This window comes from Raphanus sativus, chromosome 6, assembly GCF_000801105.2.
Source record: "Raphanus sativus cultivar WK10039 chromosome 6, ASM80110v3, whole genome shotgun sequence".
Taxonomy (NCBI): Eukaryota; Viridiplantae; Streptophyta; class Magnoliopsida; order Brassicales; family Brassicaceae; genus Raphanus; species Raphanus sativus.
The window spans coordinates 53,194,570-53,209,048 of NC_079516.1; the positions used below are offsets into that span (position 1 = coordinate 53,194,570).

The 14,479-nt window shown below is 38.8% G+C and overlaps 5 protein-coding genes across 6 annotated transcripts; 4 read left to right on the forward strand and 1 right to left on the reverse strand.

Moving 5' to 3' along the window:
- The first annotated feature begins 497 nt into the window (after positions 1-497).
- LOC108806374 (uncharacterized) lies at positions 498-2,724 on the forward strand. 2 transcript variants are annotated; one of them, XM_018578467.2, is made up of 7 exons: positions 498-649; positions 753-973; positions 1,088-1,226; positions 1,321-1,471; positions 1,581-1,617; positions 1,697-2,048; positions 2,131-2,724. In XM_018578467.2, exons 2-7 carry the CDS (start codon positions 776-778, stop codon positions 2,244-2,246), a joined length of 993 nt encoding a protein of 330 aa, XP_018433969.1. In that variant the 5' UTR covers positions 498-649; positions 753-775; the 3' UTR covers positions 2,247-2,724. The 2 variants fall into 2 exon arrangements, with proteins under 2 accessions (XP_018433969.1, XP_056844164.1); XM_056988184.1 differs by having other exon boundaries at positions 1,330-1,471.
- A 3,488-nt stretch (positions 2,725-6,212) lies between these two features.
- On the forward strand, positions 6,213-8,297 carry LOC108807065 (two-component response regulator-like APRR9). Its single transcript, XM_018579303.1, has 6 exons — positions 6,213-6,579; positions 6,675-6,836; positions 6,947-7,077; positions 7,181-7,285; positions 7,362-7,609; positions 7,683-8,297. The coding sequence occupies exons 1-6, from the start codon at positions 6,426-6,428 to the stop codon at positions 8,194-8,196; spliced, it is 1,314 nt and encodes a 437-aa protein (XP_018434805.1). The 5' UTR covers positions 6,213-6,425; the 3' UTR covers positions 8,197-8,297.
- A 563-nt stretch (positions 8,298-8,860) lies between these two features.
- Positions 8,861-10,791, forward strand: LOC108812714 (metal tolerance protein 1). The gene is made up of 2 exons (XM_018585049.2): positions 8,861-9,054; positions 9,499-10,791. Exon 2 carries the CDS (start codon positions 9,530-9,532, stop codon positions 10,697-10,699), a length of 1,170 nt encoding a protein of 389 aa, XP_018440551.1. The 5' UTR covers positions 8,861-9,054; positions 9,499-9,529; the 3' UTR covers positions 10,700-10,791.
- A 494-nt stretch (positions 10,792-11,285) lies between these two features.
- Positions 11,286-12,584, forward strand: LOC108812719 (ABC transporter B family member 4). Its single transcript, XM_018585054.2, has 3 exons — positions 11,286-11,885; positions 11,972-12,027; positions 12,125-12,584. The coding sequence occupies exons 1-3, from the start codon at positions 11,775-11,777 to the stop codon at positions 12,258-12,260; spliced, it is 303 nt and encodes a 100-aa protein (XP_018440556.1). The 5' UTR covers positions 11,286-11,774; the 3' UTR covers positions 12,261-12,584.
- Positions 12,585-12,837: 253 nt separating this feature from the next.
- LOC108812718 (uncharacterized) lies at positions 12,838-14,168 on the reverse strand. The gene is made up of 2 exons (XM_018585053.2): positions 14,136-14,168; positions 12,838-14,048 (listed from the first exon to the last, which is right to left on the reverse strand). Exons 1-2 carry the CDS (start codon positions 14,150-14,152, stop codon positions 12,941-12,943), a joined length of 1,125 nt encoding a protein of 374 aa, XP_018440555.2. The 5' UTR covers positions 14,153-14,168; the 3' UTR covers positions 12,838-12,940.
- Positions 14,169-14,479: the final 311 nt, after the last annotated feature.

Genomic DNA, 14,479 nt, shown 5'->3' on the forward strand with positions numbered 1-14,479 from the left:
ACTCTATATAGCCACGAAATCTTGGTCATACCCACGAAAATTTTCGTGGCTGTAGCGATGTTTTTTACTAGTGGTTGTGCCACAAAGTCGAGTTATACACACAAAAAAAAAATAATTCGTATACATTGCAGATTTCACATTATTTTATAAATTACACTTGTATATTTCCCTTTTTAGTTATACAAATATCTCTACTATACTGAAAAATCAGATATTCACCAAGACAAAAAAAAAAAATTGGAAAACCTTTTTATGCGTGATAAAACTACTAGTATAAAATACGAATCGATCAGACCGAAAAGCAAAGAAAAAAAACTTTTAACACGGCTATTTAATTATATAATCTCGGGAGACGAACGGTCAAAGCTCGGTTTAATTATTAATTACATTCTAATCTGCAGATTTCAAGAGAGAGAGAGAGAGGAGGTTGAAGACAGCGAAGCAAATGTTTCTGCAGAGGACCCCATGTTGTTATATATACAGCGAAAAAGGTTAAGTCGAGTCTCATTATTTTCTTTCAATTACCTTCTCTCTCTCTCTCTAGAGCCATTGTCGTGGGATCCCACTAGCAGCTTTCTTGTCTCCCCCTCCATCTCCATTGGCCCTATCTCTCTCTCTCTCTCTTTCGTCCAATCAACACAAAACAGAGGTCTCTGCACTTCTTCTCTTGTTTCACTCTTTGCGTAGTGTTTTCTTTTCTTTTGTTAGAGAGAAGAAAGGTTGAAACTTTTGATGTGGGTTTTGATTTTTAGGAGAGGAGAAATAATCAATCGATATGGCTCAGCAGCAGCAGAGACAGTTTCAGATGGGAGAAGGTGGTGGTGATACGAAGCTGACGAAAATCTTCGTGGGAGGATTGGCTTGGGAGACGCAGAAAGATACAATGAGACGTTACTTCGAACAGTTTGGTGAAATCGTTGAGGCTGTCGTTATTTCTGATAAGAACACTGGCAGATCCAAAGGCTACGGCTTTGTATGTTTCTTCTTCTTCCTTACTCTGTTCTGTTTCTTTAGATTAAAAAGTTTTATGACAAAAAAAAAGTTTACTTTTTTTTTGTTTTTGTTTTGGTTACTTGGTTTTGATCAGGTGACGTTTAAGGAAGGTGAAGCAGCGATGAGAGCTTGTCAGAATATGAATCCTGTGATTGATGGACGAAGAGCTAATTGCAATCTTGCTTTTCTTGGTGCTAACAAACCTCGTCCTCCTACTTCTCCTATACATCATGGTCTCTCTCTAGAATGCTTTAGGTCTTTAGATCTTTTTTTTTTGTTACTTGATTAGCACGTGAAGAAGTCATTTTGATGAGTGTTTGATGGCAGGAACAACAGGTAGATTTAGGTCACCAGGAGGAGCAGGATTAGTGGCTCCTCCTCAGTTCCGAGGCTCTTCTTCTTCTTCCTCATCTGCTTTTGTTCATCACCATCAACAACAACACGCTGGTCAATTCCCAATCCCTTACTCTGCTTATGGGTGAGTATTATCATCACATCAACATCCACATCCACATCAGTGATCATGTTTATTTGCTTTTTTTTTTGTTTTCTTGTGACAAAATGTGTTTTTTTCTTTTCTTCTGCAGATTCTCTGGTTATTCTCAAGAGGGAATGTACCCAATGGTTAGTTAAAAAATTTCACTGCTCTTTTACTTGTCTGATTGATTCCATTTTTCACTGAATGTTTTTTCTTTTTTTGCAGAATTACTACAATCATCATCTCTATGGAGGACAACAGTTTTCACCGTATATGGGACCTCCATCATCAGGATCAACAGGAATGTTCCATGGTTACTATCCTTACTATCCTCAATACAATCCAGCACAAAGCAGCAATCAAGCTCAAGCTCAAGCTCAAGCTCATACTCATCATCAAGGTTTCACCTTTCAATACACTGCTCCTCCTGCTCCTCCTCTGTTGCAATACCCTTACTTGCCTCATCAGCAATTCAGCTCTCAGCCTCCTCCGCCTCCAATCCTCTCCCTTCCAACCTCTTTGGCTCTATCATTGGCATCTTCAGCTCCATCTTCCTCCTCTTCAGCTTCCACCTCAGGTTTGATTACACTACTCAGATCTTTATTGCTTTTTTCAAGCCGTCTTTGGTTTGTTGATTGTTCGTTTTGTTTTGTGTTTAGCTGCAACAACTGCAACCAAAACAGTGGTTATTGCTACACCAGCAGCTGAAGCTAGCAGCAACAAAGATGGTCATGAAGAAACTACTGCATCATCATCCATCAAGATAGAGGATTGATTCAGTACCACAGTAGCGGAGAAAGGGACTAACTCATCATCATCAATCTCTCCACCATGTTCTAGAAACATTTATTCATATCGTTTTTAGGATTCTAGAATCTAAATCAGTAGTACCTAGGAGGAGGAAGCTGAAGAAGAAGAAGAAAGAAACAGCCATCAGTTACATTCTTTGTTTTGTTTAATTTTTCAAGATTCACATTGCATTTTAGGTTAAAAGAATCAAATAGAAGGCATTGGTGGCCTTTTCTTTGGTTCTTGGATTGATGCAGAAAGCATCATTCAAAAATTACATTTATTTGGGGATTTATTTTCAGGTTCAGAAGAATTTTTTTTATGTCTTCTTTTGAACCCAAACATGGATTTTGAAGCTTTGGATAAGCTTAAAAGTCCCTTTTCACATTTGTAATTCTTGAAATTGTTTTACCTCAAATCTCATTGCTTGTTCTTGTTCTTCATTTTGAAGATAAGATCTTTAATCTGGTTGGTTCTAGGGAAACACAAAAGCAGTTCATAGTTCGCTTTCAGCTGGAATTTTATTGTTTTTTTTTTGTCAACTTGTTGATATGACACAGTAGCTCTTTAGATTATTTTCTTATTGAAGTTTTCCAATTTGTTAATTTGAAATTCTGATGATTATTTCTTTTAACGGTTGTCAGTGTAAAATGATGATTGTCTTTGGATTCCAAAGGGGATCTTATGAAGACAAAAGTACCGGTCAAAAGAGTCAAAAGACCGTTGTAAGAAAACGGATCTTTGTCTACTATGATAAAATTTCATGAATGTTACTGTTTAAATAACCTTGCAATAAAAAGTTTAAACAAAACAGTTGTAGCAAAAATTCGAGTTTTTTTTTGTAACAAATTCTAGATTATTTGTTTATGTAGTTTTGAATAAACTCATCAATTCTTTTTGAGCAAAATTAATTTATGGTCCAATTAATATTATAAATCAATAATTAGTTTATAAAGTTTTCTGGTTTGTGGTGACTTACGTTACTGATCTTCTTCTTCTTTTTGTTTGTGATTTTAAAGAGTCTTTTGGTTTTCAGATTTTATTGGTTGTTGATGTTGTGAACTTTCATTATTTTTTTCAAAATTGTGAACTTTCGTTTTAGGCAGAAGGGAAAACATAAAAATCGCCTTTGCAATACAAATAGGGGAATGAGCAAACGAATTTAAGGCCTAACTAGATTTTGACCCGCGCTTTTAAAGCGCGGGTTTATTTTCCTTTATTTTTTTTTAAATTGACAAATATTTAATAAGTGTCATATTTTCATATATTTGTTTTTTTATAAAAGACTTAAGCTTTTTATCTTTCTTTATCGTGTTTCATTTTAAATGAGTATAGGCCTAATCACAATATCCGGACCCGAAGAACCAACCCAAAACCGACCCAAAAATCAGGGTCCCGAACCCGATCAGACCCGGGGTAAATATCCGAATGAATTCTAAATTGCTATATCCGAAGAACCGATCCGAACCCGATCCGAACCGAGAACCAAATGAGTACCCGAAGATACCCGAAATGTGAATATATATCTAAAAATATATGTTATAATTATATTTATAATTATTTTAATATTTTAAATTAATATCATAAGTTAACTATAGTAGTCATTTTTAGTACTTTTGAGTATTTTTGGATAAAATATGATAGTTTGGATAAAAGTTTATCCAAAAAAACTGTATAGAATGAATATTTTTGGTTACTTTTGGTTACTTTTGAGTAATTTGGATACAAAAAATTGAACTGAATCGGATACTTTGGTTACTCTGAGTATAAATAACCGAACCCGTTTTAGATATTTTGGTTATTTGGTTATTTTTCAGATTCTTATGCATGAGAACCGAACCCACCCGGATCCGGAAAGATCCGACTCGAACTCAATCCAAAAAAAAATAAAAATTGAATCTGATTTGTTAATCGGCCCAAATGGCCCAAAAGAGATGATGTGGGCAATGGGCTGGATTTAAAAAAAAGATCCAATATAGATTTGTTATTAATATTACTTGATTGCCCTTAATGAAATATGCAATGTTATTAAAGAAAGGGGTATTTTTAGTAAAAAAGCCAATAGGATCCTGCTTTAATAGTATAGATACATGACCACCAATAATATGATTTTAGAAGTTAGTCTTGTATGAAAATTTATGGGCCTTTGCAAATGTAAGGCCTAATTTTATATGGCTTCACAAATAAAATATGATTTTAGATGTTATGAGTGGTAGTATACAAGAAAGGTGGGCCTTCACAAATGTAAGGTTAACTTTTTACAAAACCCATTATTTTCTTTTGGTAATCTGTAGACATATGTGTAACCACGTGACAAGCTTGCAGCCTTTTATAGTTAAACAAGCATGCATATGTCAAGTTGTTTACGTATTAATTGTCCATATCATAGACCAATAGATATTTTATTTTGTTAGTATTATTTTGATGGGACATTTTGCCTACCAAAGAAAACTTTATAGATTTTTTTTTTTTCCATCTGAGAATATTATTGAAAACAGGCATAAAGCCCAGCAAGAGTACAAAAAGCCCAAAAAAGCCAGCTACAGAAGGACCAATTTGGGACAAACGCCCAACCGTCCATACAAAAGGCTAAAAAGAAAAGCCCACAAAAACCTAACTAGAGGCCCAACCTTAGGCCCAACTCCAACTCCGAAACCGCCCACATTACACGCGTCCAAAGAAAAACGCGAGGGCGTGTCCACGTGTTGTCAACGCAGCGAAACTCCGAGACGCGCGTCTCACGGTCACAGCATCGTAACCACCGCCGGAATCAGATCGGAAAACCTTCATCTCCGGTGAATTTCCTCGCCGATTCACCGCGACCATCTCGGAACACAAGTCTTCATCATCTTTTCCGACTTCAAACTTCGCCGCCGAACCATAACAAAGCACCTTTATCTCCGGAATCTTCCGGAAACTCAATCCCAACCGCCGCAAAAACCCACCTCCGACAACTGTATCGAATGTATAGGAGTTCTTCAGCCACATCACTCACCTTAATTTTCAGAGAGCCTCCACCGATTGAATCGAGAGCTCATCCATCTTCACTTCTTTGTTATTCTTAACAACACCAACGAAACACGACCGGTTGATCTTAACCCACCGGAGTACATCAAAGCCGGATGGTTCCGTCTAAGGGATCGCGAACCACCGGAGTCAGAGCCAGCTACACCGTGTCAAAAAAGACCACCGTGTACCAGAGTCACCACTAGAAGGCCACAAGGCAGAGGAGGAAGGAGGAAGGGACCACCGCAAAACTCTTTTTCTCTTTTAAAAAATGAAGAGAGAAGAGAGAGCTTCTACCATCCCTTTCTCAGAAGAGCATAGAAAACTTTATAGATTGATATAGAAGGAGGTAATTTTAACTTAGCTTTGCGTAATGAAAACGAGTTCCAAATTATAAAATATTTCTTTCAGTTTTCATTTGAGTTCAGAAATTATCAGGTCACCACCAAATGCGATTTACTGTCATTTTAGTATATTGATGCTAATGCTGTTGTTTCTCACAAAATACATTTATGCAAAATAACAAAATACGGGTTGGAGTCATAAAAACTGTATATTAAAAACGATATATCATATCCATCCTATGCTTTTTGAAAAACAAATACACCATCCAATTTGAATGATACACAGAGCTGGTGAAAGTATAAATATCTGCTTTTGAAACCAATCAACATCCCTATGATCAAACTCAGCCACACAAATAAACCAGAATCCCACGTGTCCTGCACAAAACCACTAATCTCATTTCTCACGTGGCAACTCCAAGGCTCCACTTTTGTTAAACAATACCACTCCGACACGTGTACTATGGACCGCTATCTCCACCGAATCAGCCACGATACAGAAAAAATCAAAATAATGGCCCATATTAAGCCACGTCAGCCCACTGACGGCCCGCATTAATACTCACCGTTAATTAGATTTTTCCCAAATTGTTTATTTCTATTCTCGTCTTCCTCTGAATAAAAAACAAACATACAAAAGTCTTCTGACATTTTCGCGATTCGAACAGCTCTGATCGAAAAGTTGTTCTCTTTCTTCTTCAATCCTCGTTCGGAGACGATTTTATCAGGCGGGTTAAGATCGAAATCAGATATCTTTTTGAGTTTATTTGCTGCTACCGAGCTCTTTTTTTTTTCTCTGTTTCGAGCTCTAATCGATGGCGGAGACGATGACGAGCAGAGGCAAGTCGTCGGAGGTTGTCCGGTGGGAGAAGTATCTTCCCAAAACGGTGCTTAGGGTTTTGCTCGTCGAGTCCGATGACTCAACTCGTCAAATCATCACCGCCCTTCTTCGGAACTGCTCTTACAAAGGTCATTGCTTTTCTCTGTTTTTATATTAATGTTTTTAAAGTTCCTTTCTTTGTCTTGATTTTGAAGTTAGAAGTGGATTTTGAATTTCGAAACAGTTGTAGCTGTGTCCGATGGTTTAGCTGCGTGGGAGATTCTTAAGGAGAAGTCACATGACATTGACCTTATACTAACGGAGCTTGATTTGCCAGCTATATCTGGTTTTGCTCTGCTTGCGTTGGTGATGGAGCATGAAGCTTGCAAGAACATTCCTGTCATAAGTACGATGGTGATCCCCTAAAGTCCCGTTCTTTAATACTCTGTTTTAAAAAGCTTCTCTTGAGTTTTTTTTGTTGTTCTGATGATTTTTTTTACTTGTGTGTGTTTGCAGTGATGTCGTCGCAAGACTCGATGACGTTGGTGTTGAAGTGTATGCTTAGAGGTGCTGCTGATTATCTGATTAAACCCATGAGGAAGAACGAGTTGAAGAATCTATGGCAACATGTCTGGAGGAGACTTACTGTAAGTTACTTTTTAGTTAAGTTTCTAATTTTGTTTCCTTGTGTTGGTTTTTTAAGTTTGGAAAGACTTATTGTTGTCTTTTTTTTTTTTGGTTATGAATCAGCTGCGTGATGGCCACAAGGCTCAAGGTCTTAGCTTATCAGCTTCACAGAAGAACCTCGAAGATACTGATGAAACTAGTGCAGATTCTAGATATCATTCTGACCATGTAAGTGGTGCTCAGGTCTGGATGCTACCTTTTGTTCATATAGATGCTGATGTTCTGTAATTTGTAAATTACGCAGGCTACCAGCTACAACGGTGACAGTAAGCTAATGGAGGATGTTAGTGATTCTGGTAGAACTGACAGAAAGCTTGAATCGTTTGATGTGACAATGGATTTGATCGGTGGAATCGATAAACGGCTTGAGTGTTTCTACGGAGACAACTGTCGTGATGAGTGTGCTGGTCCAGAGCTAGGACTTTCTCTGAAAAGAAGTTGCTCTGGGAGTTTCAAGAACCAAGATCAAAGGGATGCATCTGCCTTCTCTAGGTTGGTTTTGCTCGATATAGAAAAAATGCCTCAAATATTTTATCAGTCACTAACATTAAACTTCAACTTGCAGATATGAGAATAGACAGCCAGAGCCAGAGCCAGAAGAGAAAGCAGAGGTTGCTGTGGAGCAGAGTAGCTCAGGTGAGCCCAAGACACCAAGCGAATCACATGAGAAGCTAAGAAGAGTAAGATCTGATCACGGAAGCGCTACAACGAGCAGCAACCATGTATCATCAAGTTTAAGCGGACACAACGAGTTAAGCTTCCGTAGTAACCAAGTTCCTCAACACCAAAAAGCAACCAAGGAAATGGAAGTTGGTTCTGAAAGCACCAATGATGTGATCGCAGGACAGAGCAGGAGCAGCACGACAGAGAAAGCAAAGGAAGAAGAAGAAGAAGGTGGTCGAAGTGTAGAGGAACGTCGGAGACAGAGAGAAGCTGCACTGATGAAGTTTCGGTTGAAGAGGAAAGATCGATGCTTTGACAAAAAGGTGAGATATCAGAGCAGGAAGAAGCTAGCAGAACAGCGTCCACGAGTGAAAGGCCAGTTCGTACGCGCCGTTAACTCTGATGCATCTAAATAAATATATAACTAAAAAATCTTGTAGTAGTATTATATATGTTGGTTTTTGTATAATTGAGACTTGTTCTTGTTAACTATATCTAAGTGTGATTTTTGTCTATATTGAGTGTTTTGAGGAACTGGGGGTAAATGTCCCCGACCCCCTTCCCCCATTGTATATTATGCAAATGATAAAAAAAAATAGGTACGTTAAACTGTAATTCTAGTTTAGCCGTTTGATGAAAAAATAAAACTGTAGCCTTGGTTACAAAAAAAAAAAGAAAAAAAGCTGTAATTCAGGTTTTTCTGATTCATAATATTATTAAGCTTCTTCCAGTTAAGTTTCCATACTAAAAATTAATCAAAAAGTTGAATAACTATTATGTTTTTTTTTAAAAACGCTTGAAAATTGGAATTAAAAAATGTTCTTACAACACTGAGCCAAATTATGTTCTGAAAGTTAAAATTTGAATGGGATATTCGAAAATGCCACAAAAGATACGGTTCCTAACCGTAAAAAACCGCCAATCATTTAACTAAACCGGTTAGTAGGTAATGTGCACCAATGATTCGGTTTAAATATGACAGGGTCTGTCACTGTCAGTAGTGTTAGGCCACGTGTATCTTGCTTTGACCGTCAAAGAGGGAACCACGGAGATTTGGAGATAAGAGAAGAAAAGGGTTAGGTGGGTGCATCTCGTGACCATCGGTGGCGGCCGATTTTTTTTTCTTTTCTCGTTCTTTCTATAAAAAGACTCCTCCTTTAAGCCGAGAGCAAAGGGCACGAGTGAATCTATCTCTCTATATAAAAAAGGGTTTTCGTATCAATGGTGAATATTTTCCACCAAGTTCCTTCACCCTCCTCTCTCTTCTTCTTCTGGTAAGCCTCTTCTTTTTTTTTTGGTCATATCTGGATTTGGTCTTATTGCTACGATTTCTTTATTATATAGTTTAAACTTGAATCATTCTTTGTGGAGATGCATCTCTGTTAGCTTATTATAAATCGTTTGTTAGATTCTGGACTTGGTCTGATTGTGACATCTGTAATTGGTCTGAATGTGACACTTTCATTCCCCTCTCTTTTGTATTTATTATTTGTTGTTGAATGTGTTGGCTTCAAGTTGTAATTTTTTATAGGGTTTTGACTCTGATATGGTGATTATTATATCATGTGTAAGCGTTGACTTTGTTTGATTTGTACTATATAACTACATTCTTTCGTTTGAAGAGTCTTTTCCTCCTTCTGTCTACTTTAAGATTAGTAGTGGCATACATGTCCTCTTTTGTGGATCATAAAGTTCGCTTTCTTTTCTTCTCTAAACAGAGTTACCACATTCGCCACAAACCTATTGTGAATGGAGCCCTCAAGCACCCAGCATAGTCACATCATTGAGGTTAATGCATCAAAATCCGATGAAGAGAGAACAACACTTGGGACAGTTAAAGTCTGTGGAGAAGCACCCTGTGGCTTCTCTGATCTCAACAACGCTTCCGGTGATGTAGAGGAACGCACTGCTTCTATGAGAAAGCTCTGTATCGCTGTTGTGCTGTGTCTTCTCTTCATGACCGTTGAAGTGTTTGGTGGGATCAAAGCTAATAGCTTGGCTATACTGACCGACGCGGCTCATCTTCTCTCTGATGTTGCTGCCTTTGCCATCTCCTTGTTCTCCCTGTGGGCTGCTGGTTGGGAAGCTACCCCAAGGCAGACTTACGGGTTTTTCAGGATTGAGATTCTCGGAGCTCTTGTCTCTATCCAGCTCATTTGGTTGCTTACGGGGATTCTTGTCTATGAAGCCGTTATCAGGCTTCTTACCGAGACCAGTGAGGTTAATGGGTTTCTTATGTTCCTTGTTGCTGCGTTTGGGCTGTTGGTGAATATCATAATGGCTGTTCTGCTCGGACATGATCATGGCCACAGTCACGGTCATGGACACAGCCATGGTCATGACCATCACAGTCACGGTGGGGTGACTGTTACCACCCATCACCACCACCATCGTGATCAGAGTCATGGTGAGGACAAGCATCATCACGCTCATGGCCATGGGGATGTTACTGAGCAGTTGCTGGACAAATCAGAGAAGAGAAAGAGGAACATCAACGTCCAGGGAGCTTACCTCCATGTCCTTGGTGACTCAATCCAGAGCGTTGGTGTTATGATTGGAGGAGGTATCATTTGGTACAAGCCGGAATGGAAGATAGTCGATCTGATCTGCACTCTAGTCTTCTCGGTTATTGTCTTGGGGACGACCATCAACATGATTAGAAGCATTCTCGAAGTGTTGATGGAGAGTACACCAAGAGAGATTGACGCTACGAAGCTGGAAAAGGGTTTGCTGGAGATGGAAGAAGTGGTGGCTGTTCATGAGCTTCACATTTGGGCTATCACAGTGGGGAAAGTGCTGCTTGCTTGCCATGTCAACATCACACCAGAAGCAGATGCAGATATGGTGCTCAACAAGGTCATTGATTACATCCGGAGAGAGTATAATATCAGTCATGTCACTATACAAATCGAACGCTAAAAGCATATGCAAAAATGCAAACAACACCTCAAGAGTCTTTTGTATCAGTATTCTCTATATTAATAACAATAAAGTTTCTATCTTTTTATTTATTTTTCCTCTGCTTTAGGTATAGTTTTGTCTCTTTATAAAGTGTTGAAAAGACACAACTTGCTTTTTAGAACAAGAGATGTCAATTCAACTTTTCTGCCGTTTAGTTAGATTCATCATCTTCCTAGTAGTTCACAGGAGGGGACTTGTGAAATGTGTGATAGAAGCAGGATCTGATTGACTTTTTAGAGTTTTTAATGAAATGTCACAAGTGGGGGCCATGTTTGTCCTAAGAGTCGGTAACAAGAACTCGTAAGTTACATCAGCAGGTACACACAGAGAGATGAAATCTCAAAACACCTAAGTAGTTGTTGATAAGGCTTCTATAGCTTTTAGATTACTACAAATGGACCGCCCCCTCCATGCTCTAAAAACTTCAGTTCCACGTCCTTGTTGTTGTTGTATCTTGATTTAAAAACTTAAAATCCTTAATTACGAAAGTTAATCCCATCGCGGGTCCTTTCGTCTATATATACTACATATAGTCCCTTAGCTCTATTTTTTTCTCAGTCTAAAAATATATTCTTACAAGTTTGGATATTGTCTTCTACTAATATTAAACCTATAAACAAAACAAAACACACACATATGATGAATTCTTATCTGATCACGTTCACTCTCCTCTCCCGATACCAACAACTCTGCCTCCTCCGAACGCTTTGGCCGTTTAAAATCGTCGCTAAAAAACAACTCGAGCAAGTGGGCCCGAGCTGGCGTCGCGGTGACCATCACCGATATCAAACGGATCCTAAGACTCTTGCTCGAAACGCGGAAACTTATCAAGTTCCTCCTCTCTTCTTTAGGATATCATAAGGACTCTGTGTTAAACCAATGGCTTCGGAGAGCGGCTTAAACGGAGATTCAAATATAGTAAAAGAAGCAGAAGTGAAGAAAACAGAGAAGAAAGAAAGAAGATCATGAGGAAACAAAAACGGTGCCGTTCTACAAGCTATTTGCGTTTGCAGATTCTTTCGACTTCCTTTTGATGATCCTGGGGACGCTTGGATCTACTGGAAACGGTCTTCGCTTCCCTATTATGACCATACTAGTAGATGCTTTTGGAGAGAACCAGACGGACTCAAATGTTGCCGACAAAGTAAGTCCACATGGATGTTTTTCTGTCTTAACGAGATATTCAAGAGTTGACTTTTTGGTAATAACAGTTTGGTAACTCACTCACAGGTATCTTTTAAGTTTGTATGGCTTTGGAATCGGTACTTTTGCCGCTGCTTTTCTCCGTAAGTACTTGGATCTGTCAAAAATTTAGTTAACGTACATCTTAAGCAAAACAGAGTTTTTAACGTTGTTGATTAACTTGGATCTGTCAAAAATTAGGTCTCTGTGGGTTAGAAGAAACCTAATTGGACGGGAGAACTTTTGGGTTTTGGATCCTACGAATAGAGGCAGTTGGATTTGGCGTGCTATAGGCGACAGATTTAGATCTGTCAATGAGAAATTAACGGCTATCTAGAAAGCATTACATATCAATTTGTGAATCTTCAATAAGTAATGGGCTACTCGGAAAGACTCAGTTGGTTTTCTTCACATTCATACCAAACAGAAAAGAGTTTCAGTTCGTTTTGCTATATGATTGTTTTAGATAGTGCTTATCGGGTCAATAAGGATGCGTCGTCTCCCGCATACATATGTATTCCCAATACATAATAATGTGAATGTGATAGTACGCTTTCAGTCAAGTAAACCCTGACATTACTCCTCCTCGTGGTTCGTGGGTTTGTATATATTGTCTCATTGAGGTATTTGTACTTTTGGATAAATTTATTGTCTTCTACCTTTTTTCATGCATCTGTGAATCTTTATTGATGAAGCAAAGAGTCACAACATTAAACAGAAACAAGTTAAACCATAAGAAAAAACAATGATCAATTCCGACCTACACATGAGAAATGATTCAATTTGGATATTCACTATTTAATTTTTATGGGATTGCTAATTCTCGATCGATTAATTGGCAATAGAATGTCGACAAAAGTCAGAGAGATGCTTCATCTTATCACAAGATAAGTAAAATCAAACTAATTTCAAAGGAGCAGATAACAATTTGGATAAATAGTTCAATATGTCTCTAGGGAGAGATTTCTCCAAAGAGATTACATATAACAATCTCACAGAGACAACATTACTACAAAACTAGTTTTCGATATCTTGAGGTGGAATATGATAAGGGACACGATGTGGACCACTTACACTATCAATGTCGAAGGGGAAATCAGCCACAGAAACAAATCCCATATCATCATAATCATATATGTAAACCCAGTGAGGATACAAACCAGGAAAGGAAGAAGCAGTGACACAAAAAGGTTCAGACATTGAGAGGAACATGGCGAGATCTCCCATGTCTTGAGTGTAGACAGCGTTTCCTTCATCGTCTAGCTTGAACACCATTAAAAATTCTGTTTTCAGTATGGAAACACCTTTCTTGTTCTTGGCTGTCTTCTTGTACATCTTAACCAAGAAAGTCTCACCGGTGGGTCTTGACTCAACCAAGTGCTCGCTCGTGAAGCACGAATCCATAAGCTCATGTATGGCCATGGGAAGCTTAGGAAGGTTTTGGAACACTACTTTGTGCAGCTTGGGGTCGTCGCTGGGATTGCAAGGGTCCCATGACCCAATGAGGTGACCTCCAGCTCCGGGAATGCGAAACATGTTGTCTTTCTCGGAATACATGACACGCGAGGAGAAGAAGCAAGGGTTTTCGATCTTAATGTTGGTCCACTCCGGTTTACTCTGACCAGCTGGTTTGCAAAAGCTGAGCTGAGGCCCTAAGAACTTGACAGCCACGACACAGTCCTCGTCATCCTCTGGACGAGATGATGACATTGACACGTTGGTGATGATCTTGGTTTGGCAATGAGGAAGAGTCACAAGAGGAGGCAGAGGGATACGTTTCGGATTTGCATCCGATGCCACAGGGTTAAAATCGTCTTGTAGACGCAGGATTCCATCTTCCTTGAGAGTAGCTATCCACCCATGAGATGCCCCTATCCTTAGGGTTTTTTCATCATCATATTCTTTAAACACCAACTCCATAGGTATCATCTTGTCCAAATGAGTCACGGAATCTTGATTATAATAGAAAACTCCGAGTCTTGCTAGACCGTCTTGTTCACAAGGCGTTGCGCCCATGATGGAACAAGGAGGGGTTTGCCGCAAGGAATTAGTTGAGAAGGCGTTAGAGAGAAGTAGAAGAGAAACAGAGGAGGAGGATCTTCTCACTCCAAGGCGGAGACTACGGCTGATGAGAAACAAAGACATATTAGAGTAAACGCTGTTAAACCAAAAAAAAAAGCCAAGAGAGATCTGTGAGAGAGAGAGAGAGAACTAATGATCTTCCCCCATTAATACAGAGAAATAGCCTTGCCCACCAAGTTTTTTTCTAGCCCGAGTGATATTCGCTATTTATTTTTATTGATACAGCCTTGCGCACCAAGTTTTTGGTCGGATATTCACTATTTATTTTTTTACCGAGAAATAGCCTTGCCCGCCTCCTGATTTTATTAATACCAAAAAAACCTTAATACAGTAAGATGACCACCACAGGGCAGAAGCGAGTTTTGAGGTCTGAAAAGTTCTCAACGTTCTTCTTCTTTGTAGGCAAACCGTCTAGCTTGTCTGGTAGCAAAGTATCAAAACAATCCCATCTCTACTCCTCTCCGCTGTGATGAT